At 44.8% G+C, this 21,039-nt stretch overlaps 1 protein-coding gene across 1 annotated transcript; it reads left to right on the forward strand.

The window, feature by feature from the left end:
* Positions 1-171: 171 nt before the first annotated feature.
* HOXC4 (homeobox C4) lies at positions 172-20,559 on the forward strand. The gene is made up of 3 exons (XM_078145576.1): positions 172-301; positions 17,510-18,861; positions 19,361-20,559. Exons 2-3 carry the CDS (start codon positions 18,423-18,425, stop codon positions 19,711-19,713), a joined length of 792 nt encoding a protein of 263 aa, XP_078001702.1. The 5' UTR covers positions 172-301; positions 17,510-18,422; the 3' UTR covers positions 19,714-20,559.
* The last annotated feature ends 480 nt before the right edge of the window (positions 20,560-21,039 follow it).

The raw sequence follows: 21,039 nt of genomic DNA on the forward strand, positions 1-21,039 counted from the left end.
CTTCTATGTGAATTTAGGAGTTTGAAACTTTTGGAGGTTATTTATGTGAATGGCCCGAAGGCAGGCCCGTGAGTGGCTCTTGGGGAACCACGTGATGTCATTAAACCAAGTTTTATGGCGTAGGGAGAGCTGACAAACCCACAATATATTTACATCATATATAATCTTAACTGTCCAGCAACGCAGCTGCTGGTGAGGTTTAATGCTAGGACAGAGAGCCAGGCAGTTAGAGGGGATTACGGCGGCTGGGGATGATGTTAAGAGAGGTTACATCTTCGCAAATGAATCCCAGGCGAACGCTGTAAGTTAATTCTCTCTCTCTCTCTCTCTCTCTCTCTCTCTCTCTCTCTCTCTCTCTCTCTCTCTCTCTCCTCCCTCTTCCCCCCTTTTCTCCGTTTTACGCACAAAACTCCCCCAACTACTTGTGATCACAGTTAAAGGGAGAGAAAGGGGAAGAAGTCCCCTGAAAAGAAAAGAGAGGAAAGGAAGACTGGAGTTGGGATTGGGTGGGGAGAGCTGTTGTATTTGCAGAGTGGTAAGGCAAGGTTGGGGGGAGAGCTAAGTTCTTTGACTCATCTCTCTCTCCTGCCCCTCCACCTCATTTTCTCTCAATCACAAGTTATTCTTTTAAGGTACTTTAGGAAGAGAGCATTTAGTTCAGTAAAGAATTTACCTCCCTTCCCTAATCTTCCCAGTCTGGGAAGACTGAGAATCCTAGATGGGGATAGAGTCGTGCTGGCTTCTTGTTAGAATATTTGTATTCTGAGTGCAAAGCAAACTTCCCTCTTTCTCCTACCTACTTTCCCCACCCTTGCCCTTGGTTATAATTAGCTGACTTCAAAACTTTGCTGGATTGGACTATCTTGAAGATAAGAGCACTGGTTGGATTGAGACATAGGCAGGAGGGAAGAATGGGAGATTATCTGCTTTTTTTCCTTCTCCTGGTAGAGCTGGGAGTCACCTGGAAATGTTCTTTTTTTCTTTCTTCATCTTCAAGGGCTTCTGAGGAGACTTCTGAGCTGCCAGGGTGGGCTAAGGAAAAGGAGACCTCAGTTGGAGTAGGTTGGTCCCAAGACTCAGGGAAATAACCCTGAACCTCACTCATCCTTCCCTCTGCACTCTAGGCCAAGCCAGGGGTTAAGGTGGAAGAGGAAGGAGCTGTCTTCTGGCCCTCAGAATTCAATGTCATGGAAGAGTCTGAGGGAAGGAGGCATTCTCAGCTACTCTCTCAAGCTGCCTAATAGATTCTCCCTTCCCTTCTTAGCTTCTAGGGTGGTCAGGCCCCAGGAGTGCAAAAACTAGAATAGTTCAATGGAAGGTTTTGGTTTTTTGTGCAAGCCCTGTGAATCTGGAAGGAGTGGGTTTGAGCAAGGAGAAAGAATCCTCTGCCAGGAACACCCTGTTCCGATGGGCAGGTAGTTCAAGGAGAATGGTCTATAGCGCTTGGAGTTCCGACTGTGCTAACATCTGACTTGGAGGGTCTTTGTACTGGGGAAGGTGAAAGAGAAAGAGCACATTAAGTGTGGGTGTTGGAGGCACGTGTCCCCACACACCTGAGAGCACATGCTCTCCCCTCCTCCTATTATGCGTCACGTTATCCTACGTAGCAAAAGCATGCACACATGGAATCTAGGTAAATTTATGCCCTGGAGTATTCTCCATCCCAGAGAGACTGGGGTAGGTCAGAATTGTTTGTGGATAAAAACTGGCTTCCCCAAATGGACTAGCAGATCAGAGAAGCAGGGGGGAGAGGGGAAAGGGAAGTAAAGGGGAAAGACATGACATCAGCCTATTCGAAGACAAGGGATACCTGGAGTGTCAAAGCAATGTTGGAGGTGGGAGAAGGGCAGAAGAGGATGTGTCAGCATCGACTCAGAGCAAACCGAAAACCTGAAGTGGGAGAGGGAAATAAAAAAAGACCCAGAGAGACAAAAGCAGTAACCTAGAGAGGGTAAAGGAGAAAGAGTAGAGACAGAGGCAGAGAGATATAGAGCCAAAGGGAGTTATTTAGGGAATCACTCTAGCTATCTTACTATGTTATCTTATTCTTCTTACACCAAATGGGTTCAACAGGGATGTACATTTTAAGAATTCCTACTCTCTGCTTCATCCCCACCACACTGCTCCAGCTTAGCACTGAGCCCTGGCCAATAAAAACCTTCAAATGCACCTTCTTTCCCTTCACTTGGAAGGGTAGAAAGCCCAGCCTCTCCTACTCCCAGATTGGTATATCTAGGTTAACTATGAAGCAATCCTTCGACATCACTCCTTTGGCTAATTTTGCTATTAATAACCATTTATTCATAATCATTTATGCATTTGTGTATCTTTTTTCAGATGCCCCTTCCCTTTTCCTAATCCTCCCAAGCTCTCTGCCCACTTATTGTCAACTTCCTCGCCTCTAAGTATACTTCTTCCTCTCCCATTCATAGCTCCTACTCTTCTCTTACTCTAATTCCCACCTTTTGGAGGATTTCCCCAAAATTGAAAGCAGTAGGTTGCACAGAGCCAGGTCTCTCTGGAGCGCTGGGCTGGAATGTGTGCTTTGGGTGTATTACCTATCACTTCTTCTTCGTTCGACTGCTCTAGCTTTCTTGCTTATCCCTACGGCTTTGATGGAAGGGACAGTTGAGTTTCTTTCTGAGGAAAGGGTAGAGTCAGGAAATCTGGGAGTAAGACAAACTGGACATACAAACTTCAGTACAAAGACTTGAAGGCTCACTAAAAACTCAGCCATAAGCATGGCACACAAACATGTATATGTGGCGTGTGCTTTACACACAAATACGAGCAAACATGTTTTTCTAACTCACTTGGGCTCTTTCTCTCTTACCTGGGCACAGTAGAACCATTTAACTTCCCTGACCGCACTCCTTCCCTCCTGCACTTTGCATTGGTCAGTTTCACTGTTTTGTCCTTTGCACCAGGGAAACAGGAATGTGCTAATAGGGACTCTTTCCTGGTCTTTCTATCGCCCCGAGCCACCTCTGCATGAACTTGGCTCCTTTCTGGAGAGGAGGAGGGGCATCAAATGCCTCCTGTCCTTTCATCAGGTGCCAAGGTATCCTCACTGCAGCAGGAGGGAATGCTGTATTTTTGTTCCTAGGTCTCTAACCCAGGGAGAGGTCAAGCAACCAATCAGGCATGCGCTAAGCAAGGTCACATGCCCCCCGTCAGCCAATCAGCAAAAAGTCCTTGGGTCCCTTTCTCTGTTCCCTCCCCCCCATATCTTTCCTTAGTCCCCTACACTCGCCGCCCCCCACCCCCAACATTAATCCACCCTCACCAACGGGCAACACTGGGAGCCATATTACTCTGTGAATGGTGCTGGCTTTCTCTTTGTGACTTTCTCTCCCATTTGCCCCCATCCTGTCTTGGGGAGTCCTGAGCTCGACTGACCTGGCTTTGAGAACGATGGATCTCTGATCCAAATCTGATTTCTAAAAATCCAATATCTAAAGGGCCATTGAGGCTAAAGGGTGAGGTGGGAGGGAATTGTCCGAATGATTTCTAGTGTGGACCTGACCCCTTTGTGTTGGATGGGGAGCTTTCATGGATTCCATTTTACAAACAAGAATAAATCTGAAGCCGTCATTTCCCTTGATCTAAATGCAGACTTTTAAAGACTAATCTCACAAGTGCTAAATTTTCCTCGAGTTTTCACTTTTGTCTAATGTTGTTGTCCGGTGATAGTAAGGGTAAAGAGAGATACTCCAGTAACTTACCTGGATAAAGTATCCTCAAAGATGAGGCAAGGGTTTGTGGTAGAAATGAATAAGACTCCAAATGTGGAAATAAATGTTTACAGAGAGAAGGTGAGGAGTGAAGATTTTGTAAAGTTGAAATTTGGTGGGTCCTTTTGGGGGAAGAAGCCTAAAATTAATTGGGGATCAGGTTAGCAGGCCAGAAAGTCCAGAAAGGGCAATAGCTAAGTGGATATTCCTTCCCATAAATCCTCTGATGTAAATCATACAACTGTTTGAGTTGCTAATTCTTCCCTCCTTTTCTCTTTTAAAAACCTTAGATTTAAGGTTAACTTATCCAGAGAAGAATGTGGATCAATATAAAAGAGAAAGTGTGTGTATGTGTGTTTCTGTATGTGTGTGCAAGTCTAACAGAGTGCATGTGCATGTGTATGTGTACAGAGACTATCTCTGCATATCAGTGTGAATGATGGTGCATCAATGTGTCTAAGTGTGTGGAGTGTGAGTGCCCTATTTAAGAGTGTATATATATTCAACAGGAGTTCATGTGGATTTATATGTCTGTGTGAGAGAATCTATGAGAGGGCAAGGAAAGTGATCGAGTCAGTTTATGAAATACCTGTCTTGTAGACAAACCCCAGGGGGATACAGAGAGACTTAGGACTTTCTTTGCCTCAAAATTCAAACTCCACTTTTCAGAACTTTGTTACAGGAACATTTTCCCTTGTTGGACTCCCATGGAGGCCAAGTAGAAAAGGAAACTGCCTCTCCCTCTCTTGCTTCTAACCCCTCAATTCCCAGTTCAGGTGTATCATAAAACCTCAAGTGAGCTTATCCGACTGTCTCTCTTCATGCTAGAAGGAAATCTCTCCCCCTCTTAAAGTTGGGCTCTGGAAGATGGAGGATTCTTTATTAAGTAAGTGGGGAGAAAGTCGGAGTGTCCACTGTTCTATTCCTTGGCTTGTTCCCTGTATTTATTTGCTTTTCTAAGTGGGGGGATGGGGAGGACAAATATCCACGTGGACAGGACCTCTGAGGTCAGGTAAAAAGATTAGGTAAGAAAAAAAATTGAAAGGAGGAGGAAGGGGGGTAGGAGAGACTAAATCTTTAATCCAAAACCTATTATCTACAGATGCCCTAATCATCCATTCCATAGCCCCCTCTTCACTATCAAGTGATTTGTTTTTTTGGTGGGAGGAGATATCTTGGGGATTGGATTCTCAATATGCAGCCTCACCACATTAGATTTCAGATAGCTAAAGTTACCAAATCTTTGAGGAATGGAGGTGGAGGAAGACTACAGTAATCATGTTGATCTTGTCACAGGGAAATGTTTTATCTGGAGAATTTCAGTCCAGTAAAGATAGACCCTGGGGATTGTTTAAGTTAAACCAACTTTCACTCTCCATCAGGATTAGTAGGGCTAAAGGGAGAGGGGTAGGGATGAGATTTTTGTTTGTGTGAAGGCTTCAGTTTATTGGGTTTTGTTATGCACGCATAGACACCACCTTGGAGTGTCTTTCTTCCAGAGAAAGGCTCTGAATTCAACACCTTGGTTATACTGGATGGTGGCGGAGGTGGGGTGGGGGGGGAATCTAGTTTTGAAATGAAGACATCTAGGGATCTCTTGAGAAAGTTTTCTTGAGGTGTCAAGGGAGGGATATTGGATGGAAAGGAGAGATGGAAAAGAGATCCTTCTCTAGTCCCCTTCTTCCTCTTTTTATGGAGCCTATATAAGTCAGGAATGTCTGCTCAGTAGCTTTTCTCTTCTGTATCTTAGACCAGTGGTAAAGGCCTGGGAGGGTCTTCAGTGCTTGGGGGCAGAGGGTGTTTGTTGTTCAGTGGAATGTGAAGGACGAATTGAGAGGTGTTATGAATCTTTTTGTCTATGTGCTTCCCTGTTCCTTAAGGGATCCAGAGTTTCCTTTTCCCAACATTCTCTGGGGAATTAGGAAGGAAACCCGGTCAGAAAAAAAGTATGTGGGATATAGTGGAAAGATTTAGAATGGAAGGATATGAATTTAAATCCTAGTTCTGCTACAATATATCCTACTACATGTTTGTTCCCTCTGAGCCTCAGTTTCCTCATTCATAAATGTAAAATGATTGGATTAGATTATCTCCCAATGCCCTTCAGAATGTGTATCCAATGTTTTGCAAAAACATGCTAGATTTACACTTGCCTAATGTGTGCTGGATGGGTTTGAATCTGCTCTGTAATGCTGCTGTCCCAAGACCCCCCCTTTTTTTTTATAGCATCCATATACCCTGGGAAGAACTCAATACCAGATTCAACGTCTGATTTAGAACATACTTTAGGAATTCCAGGATAAGGAATCCCAGGTGTAACTGGAGATATCAAACATAACATCTGGTCTGTAACGTAATATATTGCATACAATGTTGGTGTATTCTTGTGTGTAAGGGGATGTGTTTATTTATACTCAATCCCACAGATGTGTAGAGATATTCCCAGCAAGTAGCACTATATGCTTACATAAAAATAGGTGTATATATCATACATAACTATAAATCTCTTTGTAGCTCTACATTTGTGGCTGTGTGTATAAACGTCTGCATGTTTGTGCCTGTAGATTTGTGTAGGTAAGAGTCCAGTTTCTCCAATAGGCAGGACGTTAGGCATTCCCCCCCCACACACCATTTAAACCAGCCTTCTTTTCCCACCTTTTCTCTCTTTCTCTCTCTTCCCCTTCTCACCTATTCCTATCCCTCTGGCAATTCCCAGTCCTTCTTAATTTTGTGCTTCAGAAACCTAAAACCACCTAACAGACCTCCCCCGGGGTGACCTTTGGTGTTTATTTCTGTCTTGGCCATGATTATAGTTGGCTAAACTGGGTTAATGGAAAAAGAGTAGCCTTTATTTTCCTTTGCTTTCTTCTTTTTCCTCTGCCTGGGGGGCTGGCCCATTGGAATATCTGTTGCTTAAATCCCCTTGGACTTCTTGATTGCACAGACACTGGAGAAAATCTTTTTCAGTAAGTACTTAAAAAAAAAGAAGAGGTAATTTTCTAACCACTTGGAAAATCAGGGATAGGGGAAGGGTATAGAGAGGTTGGTTACTGTCTATGCCATTTTTAATTGAGCTTCCTTGCTTTTCTATTCCCCTAATGTAGGAGTGTTGGATGGGTGGGGGTGGAGGTGGGTAGGGTGTAAGCTAAAGTTTTATTGAAGGTGCTTTTCCGCCGGGAGGAGAGACAGGGTCATAAACGCAGAGAGGAGGTTGTTTTGATCTGGTCCCTTCCCAGGAAATGGCATCTGAGGCTTTGCTTTGTAAATGCTCCCCAGCCTGCTATCTAAATGGCATTTCACCCCCTAAGTACCCATCATGGTCCCTCCCAGCCAAACTCACCCCCCAATAAAACCCAATTAAAGAGGAAGCAAGAAGGAAACCCTGTGTTCTGATTCTGAGCCCCTCCAGCGCACCTAGACAGAAGAGTTCTTTCTGTCTCTGTTTCTGTCTCTGTCTGTCTCTGTATCTCCTGGTGTATGTGTGTCTGTGTCTCTCTTTTGTACTCATTTTGTCACTTTGTGGCCTACACTAGAGATGTAAAACAGAGAATTAGAACAGTTATGGATGTAATCTTTCATTCTCCCTCAGCTCCCAAATCTTCCACTTTTCTGTGGAGAAAGAAAAAAAATGTTGTCTTCCTTTTTTTCCCTCAAGGGAAGAGCTGCTCCAACTTTTCATCTTTTTTGACTGTATAGACACTGCTCTGTCTTGCCTCTCCTTATCTCTTTACCTCTAAAAGACACAACAATTCCACAGACCTCAAGGCAGTCTCCCCAAATAACACTGAATACAAGGGGTGGGGAAAAGCTATTGGTACTAAAAATCTGAATGTGTTGGTTTGGACCAGGAGCAGGGCATACAGATCGGTCAGGTTTCCTTCTTCAGAGGACTTCTTGCCTCCATTTGACCCCTTCCTCCAAATATAAAGTCGGCTTCCCCATATATAGGATTTCTGAGGTTTACATAAGAGCTTGTGGGATCAAAAGAGGAAAATCACTGTAGGGGTGAGAGGGGGAGGGGAAATGCAACTCCTAGCCGATCCAAGCTAGTGCTCTGGGGCTGTGGTGGAAAGTAATTGAGAGCTGTGTGTGCGTGTGTGAGTGAACGAGAGTAAGTGCATGTGGTAGCCTTCTTTCCTAGGCGGTTTCGCGCTGTACACGCCTGATGCCTCCTCTCTGTGGAGCTGCCTCCAAACAAAATCATATTTTATCCAAATGACCCCATTTCGTAATGTTAACGAGCCTTCCCCTCGTGACACCCGGAGCCCCCTGCTGCCTCTGAGTCTGCCTAAGGAGTCTCTGAGTCCCACGTCGGAAGAGCTTTTCCCTTGGTCTTTCGGTGAGGGGGTGGGAGTGGCGTGGGGGAAGGGAGAGGGGAGGGGGAGAGAGAAAGAAAAAGAAGGGAGGGGATAAGGGGTAGAGCCAAATGAATCCCCCACCTGCGGCCTCAGTTTCGACTTCACCAGAGGCAATGCTACGCTTCCCCCCTACTCCCGCCCCGAGACTTGAGGGTTAATATTCCTCTCAAGAGAAATGCCCCATATGCTATAAATGAGAGTATATATTTCTCTACTTCTGGGGTCTTTGTACGTCGGTCAAACCCAGTGTCTCTTTCTTGGCTTGGGGATGTGTCTGCATTTGATACCTATAGACGTCCTAGACACATTAACTTGGACATCCGTGTCCATATAAAAATGTGCCTGTCTAGAGAGAGTTCTGTATATGTGGTCATGTATTTAAAGATCGTCCTCCGAGTATACAGTCAGAAACTATTTTACATACTACCTCGCCACAGCTTTAAATGCATGTTGATGGATCTTTCACGAGGGATTAGATATTTCTCTTTACTATACCTGAGTGTACATTATGGCCCTTTCTGCAGTGGTGGGTGTACGATTGGGTGCATATTTGTAAATATCATTAAATCCAAATCCATACTGATTTGCTAGTGTATGGATTGTGTATACAAATGAATTTGCTGGTGTGTATTTATTAACCTCCCTCTTCAAACTTAAATGAACATTCAGTAATCTAATGCAGAAAACTGGCATTTATAGATGTCTTTTGTTACATAACTCTTTGGTTTCAAATGTTATTCTTTATTATATCTCTACTTACTTGGTCTTCTTCATAGTATGACTGCATACTTGAGTATTTAGATTTATTTAGAGATGGTCCCTAACTAAGCATAGATGCCTATTTGAGGATGGTGGTGGTGGTGGTGATTTCTTTTCTCCTTCTGCATTTTGGTTTCTGCCATGAAGAGTATGTGGGGGGAAGGGGGAAGTGGAGAAGCATTTTTTCTGGAGCATTCACTTATTACACTAAATTACTCCCTGGCCACTCCTAAGTGTGACCTAGGTCTTTGCACCCCTGCCTTACAAACCCTAGATTGAGTGCTGCAGCCCAAATAAGAAGAGGTGAATGGTTATATGTCTCACTCTGCCAGGTCCTATGGACTCTCCCAGAGGCTTTATCATTCCTCCTGATTCCCTTAGCCTGAGCTTTCATCTCACCCAATTGCCCTCTGACTCTACTCATAGGAGCCTCTCACCCTAGATGCCTTTTTCTAAAAAGAAGGAATGGTATGAGGGAAAACCCTCAGATGTCAGCAAAATGGTAGCAACCTAAACCTTTCTTCTCTCCCCTCTCTTCTCAGGTTGTACTTAAAGCTAGTTTGGATTCCTCCTGTGTATGCAGTGGGGGTGCCTTTCTTTTCTTCTTGCCTCTTGATCTCAGGGCATTTGGAAAAGAGGTTCAAGGTGTCCACGAACCTACACGGTTTTCACTGGGGGACCAAAAAAGGGTGCAAAGTCTCCCTTTGGGGGCTTTCAAAGTTCCCTTCCTCCTTCCTAATTATGAAAGGTACCCAGAGCCCAATTAAACACCCTCCCCGCCCCAGCTCCCAGCAGCCCCGCTCTTATCGGCCTGAATTGATGCTCCAGCCGGCTCCTGTATATCATTTCCAAGATTTCTTCTGTCCAACTCCTCGGTTTCTTTGGCTTCCGCGGGTTTGACTAATGATCGCTACACATGCCAACGTCTTCAGAATTCTAATAACCAAGAGCAGGCGAATTCTTATTTACCCTGCAACATTTCTGCTCTTGGAAGGGGACTGGGGTTGGGGGATTCAGTCTTGGGGGCGGGAAAGGGGGACAGGTTTATAACTATATGAAGTTTCGCTGAAGTTTTTCTCTAGCCAAAAAGCCAGGCGCCCCCACCCCCACCCCCGAGCTCGGGAAAAGAGCCTCATAAAAATACCAATAATGGTAACTAATGGCTGCGGTGTTGGAAGGGATCAGAGAATGAAAAGGACGTGAGGGAATAAGCGAGAAGCGTTTATTAGGTGTAAACAGATGAGAAATTAAACTGGGAAAACACGCCGATGGCCGATCAAATCGTCTGTAGGACGAAAGATAGAAAGTCAGCTCGGGAAAAGGTTATCTCCATTCCCTATTTGTTACTCTTTTCCACCCTCCAAAATAATACAGTTGGCTTCCACCTTGGATTCTCCCCTCCTTAAATCCCCCTACCCTCGGACTGCGTAGATTCAATGACTTGAGGTATTCGGTTCTGCTGGAGGACCACAGTTAACTGGGGGGAGGGGAGCGGGGATGGGGCGCGGTGAAAGAAAGTTCTCAACTCGGTTTTCTTGAGCACCTATGAGTGCACCTGAAGAAGTTGGGGGGGGGGATACAGCGGAAAAAATGAAACTCAGATTACCGTCTTTCTGTGTTTGTCTGCACCCGTTCTTCAATGTTCGAGTTATGACTATTTCTTTACACTCAAGTCTTCCCATTATCCATAGATAGTGAGGAGAGCACATCTATTGGGAAGGGGTTTTACCTTCTCTACAGAGTTGTGTCTGCATTTGTGCCTGCAGAGGTCATAACTGGAGACCTTTTTGCTAGAGACCCAACTCCAGCGTGTGCTAATGTACACGTTGAACTGTATAGAACACAAGGGTGAACAATGTGTAAGAAAATAACATATTTAAAACAATACTATAGAGGAAGACTCCATAGAGAGGTGTATGTATGAACAGGTCTATCTCCTCTCTATCCATATATGTGTCTAAAAATCAGAATGAATCTCTATCCACAAATACATAAAATGTGTGCATCTCTCTCTGATACGGACGAAAATAGAAGTGTATGTATTTGCATATATTTCTAGATGACAGAATAACATAATGTAAAACACAGTTACACTCAAACCGGGAACAGAGTAGAGGGGTACTGTAATAGGAACGTAATTTGGGATAACATAGGATGCCCCAGAAAAAAGACAGAAAATAGATTTTTTTTTTTGGATGCTAGAACAAGATGGAATAATTCGGGTAGAGGACAGCGAATCGTATTGAACAATGAAAACAGCATAGTGTGGAAACAGGAGTGATACTAAGTAAATTAGATGATTCAGAGCAGAGACGAAAATACTAAAGGAATGTGGGGAAATCTAAACAGTCAGAAACAGACTAGACTAAAAAAAATGTTAACATAAAGAATTAATCCCTTTCTTAACATAGGAGTGAATCCCCAGTGTACTTCTGGCAAGGGCTCTTTCTGTTTCCAAGGGAGGAAGTTTTCGGGTTCAGAAAACGAGTGGGAGAGCACGAGGCAGATTTTAATTCTTTGGCTTGCAGGGTGAGAGGTGCGCACAGCTCAGGCAGAGACGGAAACAGGGAAGCTAGAGGGATTTCTATCAAGTTGATTAACCAATCACTATTGATTCATTTTCCCGACTGGCTGGAGAGGACATAGGATGTCTTTTCTCAGAAGTCCGGCTTGCTTCAGGCCTTGGTCTCAACCACTCCCATCCCTTCCCCCACGTTTCTGTTTTTGTTTTTGTTTGGTTCTAGCGGGCCTGAGTCTCGGGAACTGGGGTACTGATCCCCGGAGACTACTGAGGGGAGATTGGTTTGTCATTCAGAGAACCTATCTATGGTCTAAGTCGAGCCGGAGCAACCTCATCTGGAGGTACTGGGGGAGGGGGTTGGGGTCTTAGATCCCACGGAGACAGCCTATATCTGTCCATCTGTCCTCTTTCTGGAAAATGGGAAATATAGAGATTTGTAGTGACTGGGATTAGCTGGGGGTGTTTAAGGGGGTTATGAAGGATATGATGACACATTTTAAAAAGGGGACTCCGAAGCTTGGGGAGCTGGCCTAGAGGATCGATTGCTTTCCTTTTGCAAGAAAGAAAAAAAATTCCTGCTTGAAAAAGAGAAAAATGTCAAGGGAAAAACTGGGTGCTCTGACCTGCCGATAGAAAAATGCTATTATTGATATTATTACCATTAATAATAATGTGGATAGAGATGTAAGTTGGCGAGGTTCTGGGTCATCTGTGAGGGAGATAGACCTGAAGAGAGCTTATAGTGCAGAGTCTCCAATGCTGTATCTTTTCTCCAGCTATATTTCTGCAGGGAGCCAAGGACTCTCTCCACCAACTTTTATTTTTTTTATTTTAGGGGAAGCTGAAGGACCTCTTTTTCCCCGTGGGAAACCTTATGCAAAAACCAGATCCTCTGCCCCGACCCCATTCACTTCTCTAGGCCCCCTCTGCATCAGTCTTATTGATTCTACTAAATTTTACCTTTTCCTGGACTTTAAGGCTTCCCCAGAGAGAATGCAGTGATGGCTAAGGAGAGACAAAGTCTAACAAATGGGTGACCCCCGGCCAATTTCCAGTCAGCAAATCTCTGGAAGGAGTCATTTTGGTACAGAGGCCTTGAAAAGAAGCCGGTTTCCCTCCCTTCCAATGCCTCTTTTAAAACACTTCCAACCCCAAGAACCCGTTGGTTTCTCCCCATCAGAAGTGGGACCAAAGCTGAGCCTGCCTCGCAGTTTCTGACACATTTAATGCCTTAGCAAAAGGTCCTCAATGAGCTCGCTACATTTTTCTGCCCAGCTGCAAAAGCCAGCAAAGGTTAGAAGCATCTACACTAAGCCGTTCTAAAGCCAGGCTTTTTCTCAGGCCTTTAAAAGACACAACAGCACACCCATCACCACCCTTTAAAAAGTAAAAGTCTTTCCCATTCCAAGAACGAAAGTTCAGATTACAGACCTCCAGTAGCTTCAGCTTCCTCCTTCCTCCTGTTGGAGATTGTAAAAGTAAGAATGAAATTTAAAAAAAAATAAAGGGGGGGTCAAGAGCAGAAGCTAAGGTTAAAAGGGGGGTGGAATTCAGTAGACCCGCATGGGGGGGGGAGGAAGGGGACCAAAGCCCAAACTAATAATTTCTCCAGCATAAAAATGAAACATCAAATTCGTTAGCCCAGGGCCTTCATTTTTCCCCTTCCACATTATAACTAGTTATTGAACTCACTGGAAGATCTAAAGGCCATTTGCGAAGAGACAAATTTCAATGGAGTTTCCCCATCAATAACTCTATGGCAGTGACCTATTGGAACAAGTCAAACAACCGAGGTGAAATGCGGGTCACTCTGTCTAACCAATATTAAAATGCGTCCACTTTTTAAAAAGCCACTTTAAACGAGATTTGAAGAAAATTGAATTCTAGGGAAAGGAAGGGGAAGGGGGGGGTGAGCCAGAAGAGGACCTTGTCCGAGATCTCCGAACAAACAAGAGAAATTCATCTTTAATATTTTAAAAGAGGGGAAATGAACGGGCCCATAATTGGTTTTTTTGAGACTATAGGCGATTGTGGGGGGTGGGGAAGGTTGAGCATTTTCTACTGACACGTCCGGGTTATTAAAATCATTTTAGACCAATTCATTACTTTTACTGACAAGAGATTTAAGAAAAAAATCAATTAAGCATTTGCATATTCCTTTGCATACATTAGTCCTGTCTGCCAGGCGTCATAAAGGAACAAAACCAGAAGGGGACCTCGCTTCAGTTTGGAGCTTTCAAGTTGTTGGGGGGGGGGAGAAATTAAAATGGAATTAATTACTTGTCATCTAGAAGTCAACTTATTTGGAAAGAAAAAAGAGGGAGGGCTGTGGAAGTCTCCTTTCTTTAAAAAAATCCTGCAGTTTGTGGAGTGGGGGAGGGGACGACCATGATCTTCTCTCCCATTCTTTCCCTTCAACCAAAAAGACGAAAAACAAAAAATCTTCAAATCCAAATCAAAATAACCCCCTGCCCCCACATACACACACTTTCTCCCTTGGAAAAGAAGGGAGTGGGGTGAGTCTAAGGGCTGAGATTTTTAAAAGCATCACAAAGTCTCAAGAGCTACTTATGTTCTCGGGCCGCAGATTGTTAATGGGAGGGGGGAGCGAATATAGGTTATCCAACGGTCAATATGGTAATGCCGGACACAATAACGCCACACACACAATGAACACTTATTTTTCTTCAGTACTGTCAGAAGGGAAGCGCTTTGTACTGAAACATGTTTCCGAAAAGAGAAACCAGACCTAGACGTAGAGAAAGGCGACAGGAGATGGGGGTTGGGGGTGATACAGACTGTAAATGCTGGCGAAAATGCAGCAAAAATAAAAATAAAATTAGAAAATATCGGGATGTGTGCATGAATGGCTGGGGTGAGAGATGGCTGGTTAGGATAAGGCAAGGGGGAGGAGGATGAACCTAGCTGACCATGGGGGTGGGAAGGCAGAGGGGGGGAATACAAAAGGATTGAGGAGGTTAGTATTGAAGTGTTTTTCACACGCCATGGAAGCCCCAGTGGCTTCTCTATGCAAACAGGAAATCTATGGAAGGGAGCAAGTTGGGGTATGCAGAATATTCTATAGGTGAAATGTGTATGGCCATTAGAGGTGAAGGGCACATGTATATGTTTGCTCAAAAATAGCTTTCAAAATGTAGAGAAAGTGTGGGTGTGGGTCTAAGTAAATATATATGCCCAGAGTCCTATCGATGTCTAAGTGTGTGAGTATAAATAAATACATAGATTCCTCTTCACATTCAAGAATTCAATGAGATGTACAAATATGGTATCAAATCCCTGTGTGTGTGCATCTTTATGGCACACATGCTGGCATTTAGTATTATGTTTGCGTGTATGTTGTTAGTTAACAATGTAGTTATATTAGCTTAATGCAGAGTTAAATCCGATCTCCCACCCTGTGTTCAGGATAGTTCCTATAACACAAACTTACCTGCATAAACAGAAGGCTTTAGGGGTATGCATCCATGTGGTCCTTCGTGCAGATAATCAAATGAGTTTATTGGAGGCTATGATAGAGGCTAGTCTTTAGAAACAGGAAGAAAAGTGTGAGGAGTTTGGAGGGCAGAGGGCTGGGGCTAGAAAGGGAGAATGATAGAGATTCCTAAAGAAAATCTAAGTAGGTGAGTCCCCTAATATATGATAAAAGCCATTCCCTCTGACATGTACATATCTCTATTATGAATTTGTGAAGGAATTTCCTCACTAGGAAGCTCCCTTAATGGATGAAATCACAGGTGAAGGGGAAAATACACACACACACATATACATGAACACGTGTATAGATATACATACATAGATACATTATTATGGATACATGTAATCTATATATGCAAAAGACATACATGTATGTATGTACATTTGCATGCATGCATGCATGTATCCAGAAGGCAGACAAAGATCAGAGAGGAAGACTCCATCAGCATCAGGCCTAGAAAGGGGATTCTGAATATTTGTGGAAAGCTTTGCCTTCACTTCTCCCTCAGTCCCACCTAACTTTTCAGTGTCCCAGTGGAGAAAGCTGATTTCCAGCTCACGATTAGCCATTGATTCTCTCCCATAGCTTGGAATTACACTGTTTACTTCTTCCTTCCCAAACTACTAGCTCTATTTAGAGCTAGGATCTTACTTTCCCCAATTAACCTACACTACCTCCCTGCTTAGGCACAGGCAGCTCAAACCAGCCTCCTGCTCCCTCCCACCAGAACTCCCAGCTAGTTTCAATCAAGTTTGGCTCTGATTTCCCTGAATGGATTATTCAATGTTCCAGGGGATTCAAACATTCCACCCCAGTCCTATTGAGGGTGTGTATGTGTATGCACAAGAAGGGTGCTTTCTCTGCCCTTCAGGGAGAAGGAATGTGCCCCTTTCCAGAGAGTGTGTATACACACACTCACTCACACCCACACATAACCAAAGCTCCTATTCTAAAGAATGAACAGCCTTCGTACTGAAGAATATAGATTTGGTTGTGGTAGGACGGTTTGGTAGAGATGAATTATAAAACTGGTAGCTTTGAAGTCATAGACTAGACTAAGAAGAAATAAAAAGAGGAAAGTGGGAGTGGGTAGCACTTTGAAGAAAGAATACTTAGTTGCCAACAAGAACAGAGCAGTGGATAGCTGCAATTCAGAGGTTTAATTTGATTTCTTCTTATTCTTCCCCCTTCCGCTGCCTTTCCCTCTCCTCCTCAATCCCTTAATGAGGGGGGGGGCTTAATTTGGGGGGAGAGAAGATCTTTCACTCTCGCCCCCCCAAGCTCTAGAAGCGAAAGGAATAAGCCTGAGTCTCCCTGCTCTAGTCTCTTCCCCTCTCTCAGCTCCTCTCTTCCCTTTCTCCTTCCCATTCCCTTAATTGCAGATGTTCTAATTAAACCCTCAAATAGTTGTTATGCTGTTTTAAAAGGTACTAATTCAAGTGTCAACCAGGCCGGGAGGGGAGGGGAGGCAGCGGTAGTGGCAGTGGCAGCGCAGGGTGGCGAATTAAAGGTAGATTGACTAATCACGGCGGCGATCATAATAATAAAATCAGAGGGGGAAAAAAATCACATTATGACTTTTCGTGGAAAGAAGGGAGCAGGCAGCGGCCGCCAGCAGCACGCCTACTCCGACACAAAGAGCCTCGGCGATTCCCCTAGACTGATTTATGACGTTTTACAGCCCTATAAAAGCTGCAGCGACGAGGCAAACGCTCCTACCACCGCTGGCAGATTTAGTCTAATAAATAAAACATAAACAGTTAACTTTATGTGTCACTTTTATTGTTATCAAGTAAAATATAGCTGGGCCCGGCAAGCTATGATTTTAAACTATAATTGTTATCAAGTACAACAAGGGGATCCGGCTCCCTCCCTTCCTCTCTCCTCTCCTCTTCCCTCCCCTGTCCCCCGGCACTCTCCCCCCCCAACCAAACTATGACTTATCCAGGGGCAGTTAATTGGAATCGATGTCCTGAAGTGGCTTCTTCAGCTCTGAGGGTGTGTTGTATTGGGCCTTATATTTCCCCCACCTTGGTGAGGTTTCCACTTATCTCTCCTTTCCTCCTTCTGAAAGCCATCAGGGTAGTCTAATTTGGGGGGAATGGGGGATGGATAAGGACATCAGTAGGAATCTACTCAGGTCCTTATCCCATCTCCCAAAACCCCTCTCCTTTCTCTCTTCCACCTTATCCCCTCCCCACCTCCCCATAGGCCCAGCTGAGTCAGAACCTAGTCTTGGAAGAACAGAATCTTCACCTTTCCCTGTTTTCCAATGCACACTCGCCAAAGGACCCCACTTCTATACTCCCCCCCCACAAAAAAAATACCCTCTGGCTCCTTGGAGGTCTGGGGGAAGTTTTGCACTTAAGATTCAGCCTTAAGCCAAGGGTGTTCTGGGATGCATGTTTACACACATGTACCATAGATAGTGCCTCACACCTAACAGGTATATACATAAAATTACACATGCAATGGGCACCGGCAAGCATTCTATCGCACCAAAATTTACTCATCTCTACTTATAGAGATATCCTACATCTACTTGTGTAATAGCTATAGACATAGGTCATCTGTAGAAATATGGTCAATATTGATAGAGTTCTGTAAATGTTATCAGTTTTTTTTCCTTCCAAAATCCCAGATGCAGTCCTTTTAGATGATTTTCAAGAGTTGGAAAGCCAAGGTAGGTAGGACATTGGAAAAGTCCCAACACTGAAAATGTAAAGGTGAAGCTCTGGTTCTGGGGGGAGAAGCTGTGAGAATGGGGAATCGAAGAGGAAGAGTTCTGAATTCTGCCTTTTTCCAAAGACATAGCATCTCTCTCCAACCAAGTTAAGGGCATCCAGACCTTCAGGCATGACAATCATTTGCATACAGCCAGCTCTACCTGCCAGGTAAAATTCTTTACCTCACCTTCTCTCCCAACAGTCGGAGGGTAGGCTTGGGTGAGTATGTTTAAGTGGGGCAGAGAAGGGCATGGGCTCTGGTCTTCTTAGACTTGTGGTACACCAGTGTCCTGCTCAGCCTGGTGTCCTCTCCCACCCAACCTCTGCTCCAACTTCACACTCTTCATTGGTTCTCGACCTAGACAGATTGAGACACACAACCATTAATGGATTCATTCGGAAAAAATACATACAATCAAGGAGACACAATACGACTGGGGTTTGGGGCTCTCTCACACAACCTTCCAACGCCCCAAATCAGATTCTACTTTTCTCTGAGTGGGACTTGGGGGGGTACCCTTGCCTTCTTGGGCTGGGGAAAACTGACTGAAGGGTTGAAGGAAGACACCCTAACTCCAGTCAGTTTGGGGCTAGTCTCCCCCTCACAAAGCCCCCCACTCACCCCCACACCACCACCACCAGGAAAAAAATTGGATACATTTTGAATAAAGCGATTCTGTTCCTTATCCGGGGACTAGGTTGCTTGGCGTGATTGGCCGGCGCAGTCACATGGTGAAAGTAACTTTACAGGGTCGCTAGCTAGTAGGAGGGCTTTATGGAGCAGAAAAACGACAAAGCGAGAAAAATTATTTTCCACTCCAGAAATTAATGATCATGAGCTCCTATTTGATGGACTCTAACTACATCGATCCGAAATTTCCTCCATGCGAGGAATATTCGCAAAATAGCTACATCCCTGAGCATAGTCCGGAATATTACGGCCGGACCAGGGAATCAGGATTTCAGCATCACCATCAAGAGCTGTACCCACCACCACCTCCACGGTCTAGCTATCCCGAGCGCCAATATAGCTGTACCAGTCTCCAGGGACCGGGCAATCCGAGAGGCCACGGGCCGGCTCAGGCGGGGCACCATCACCCCGAGAAATCGCAGCCGCTCTGCGAGCCAGCTCCTCTCTCCGGCTCCTCCACTTCCCCCTCCCCAGCCCCGCCAGCCTGCAGCCAGCCAGCCCCAGATCATCCCTCCAGCGCCGCATCCAAGCAGCCCATAGTGTATCCATGGATGAAAAAAATCCACGTTAGCACGGGTAGGCAACTTTGCTTTTTTGCTCTCCTCCTCCCTCCCCTCTTCCTCTACACTTCCCACCCTCCCCAGTCCCCCCTCCGGCTCCCGTCCTCCTTTCTCTCCTTCCCCCTCTCTCTCTCCAGGAGCGTCTCTGGGTTAGCACAATTGAACTGGATTTACGAGCGAGAATGGGTAATTACATCCCCCATAAATTTTATGGCTTAGCTACTCTGGGCAGTCCGAGCCATGTGCTAGGATCTGTTATGTATGTGAGAAAACTCTGCTCGCTTTCTAAGGGCGCATAAATAATTCAGTGGCGTTACAATGAGGATTCCCCTCTTATTAGACTACAAAGTCTTCAGCGTCCCTCAAGTTCTTTATAACCCATTTAGTTCGATGACTTTATTATTTTTCCCCTCCTGCTCCTCCGAGCTGAGAAGGGGGTGGGGGTTGGGGGTCAGGAAAGCCTGCTGCCTCTGAACCCCCTATCTGCTTTTCCCATCCCCCTCCCCTCCTCCTAGTGAACCCCAATTATAATGGAGGGGAACCCAAGCGTTCGAGGACAGCCTACACCCGCCAGCAGGTCCTGGAATTAGAAAAAGAGTTTCATTACAACCGCTACCTGACCCGGAGGAGAAGGATCGAGATCGCCCACTCGCTGTGTCTCTCCGAGCGGCAGATCAAAATTTGGTTCCAAAACCGTCGCATGAAATGGAAGAAGGACCACCGACTCCCCAACACCAAAGTCAGATCCGCCCCACCAGCCGGAGCGGCGCCCAGCGCCCTGCCCGCAACCACCCCCGGCCCTACTGAAGACCATTCCCAAAGCTCAACACCACAGGAGCAGCGAGCAGAGGACATTACCAGGTTATAAAACATAAATCACACCCCCCTCGCCCCCATACCCACTTCCCCACCCCCCACACACAAATTGACTCTTATTTATAGAATCTAATATATATATATATATATATATATATATTTTGGTTCTTTCTTCTGTTCCCCCCACCTCTTGTCCTTTGCTTATTCCAAACAGAAACAACAGATACATGGAAACAAGCCCCCCCTCTCCCCTTCTCTCCGTTCCACTGTTAAGGACCCTTTTAAGCATGTGATGTTGTCTTAGCATGGTACCTGCGGGGCTTTTTTTAGGCCATTTGGGGGTTTTATTTATTTTTTAAGAAAAAAAAAGCAGTAAAAAAAAATATATATATATATATATATTGCAAGGTGCGATGGTCCAGTTCTGGTTAATTTTCAGGGGGAAAGAGGGAAGAAAAAGGAAAGAGACGTTTTTAGGCCAATTCTTCTGTTTCTTCTTTTCCTTTTTTCCCCCTTAGGCCTTTTGCATTGAAAAATGCATCAGGGGAGGTGAGGGAGGGGGAAGTCATTTTAAGGAGAACAAAGCTATGAAGTTCTTTTGTATCATTGTTTGGGGGGGTGGGAGGAGAAGGGGGGGGAAAGGCAGCAGACAAAGCTAAATGCATCTCGGGAGCCTCTCCTAGCTGTTCAGTTTGAGGAGCCAAAAGAATATAAAAAAGAACTTTGAGTTCTGAGACGGAAACTCCAGACTTTAGGTAGATTTTTCACCCCCCTTGTGATCATTGTGGTTTTTGGACTGAATTTACTTGGTTATTGTAAAACTTGCAATAAAGAATTTTAGTGTTGATGTGAAGTGCCCCGTGATCAATAATAAACCAGTGAATGTGAATTAGTTTTACTTAATGTCTGATGGTTTCTTTTTTATTCCCCCTCTTCTCCTGTGGACTTGGGCTGCTGCTGTTAAAATCCCACCTTCTCCCTAGTTGCTTGTTAGGTTTACTCTAAGCAAACATATGAATCTTAACTCTCAACTCCAGTTTTCCAAGTGTCCTTAGAAGGACCAAGAGGGGAAAGGAAGCGTGTGTGTGTGTGTGTGTGTGTGTGTGTGTGTGTGTGTGGTGTGGTGTGATGGCTCAACTAGTAGGTTTGTATGGGACATTAGGATAGAGTTCTCTTTTCACCTCTCCTCAAACTGAGTTTTCAGAAAGGAAGGCATCCTCTGGGGGTGGGGACAGTAGAGTTGGGAGGCAGAGGGTGTCTTATTTTCAGGTAGCAAGTGCCCTCACTTAGTTTCTCTTCCTACCCCACCCCCTCCTTGCCTTAGAGCAGAGCTTGGTTTGAGATAAGCAGAGTTGGACTGGGGTAGTGTCTTCAGTCT

Source organism: Phascolarctos cinereus, unplaced genomic scaffold (genome assembly GCF_003287225.1).
Source record: "Phascolarctos cinereus isolate Bilbo 61053 unplaced genomic scaffold, phaCin_HiC Scaffold_1;HRSCAF=81, whole genome shotgun sequence".
NCBI lineage: Eukaryota > Metazoa > Chordata > Mammalia > Diprotodontia > Phascolarctidae > Phascolarctos > Phascolarctos cinereus.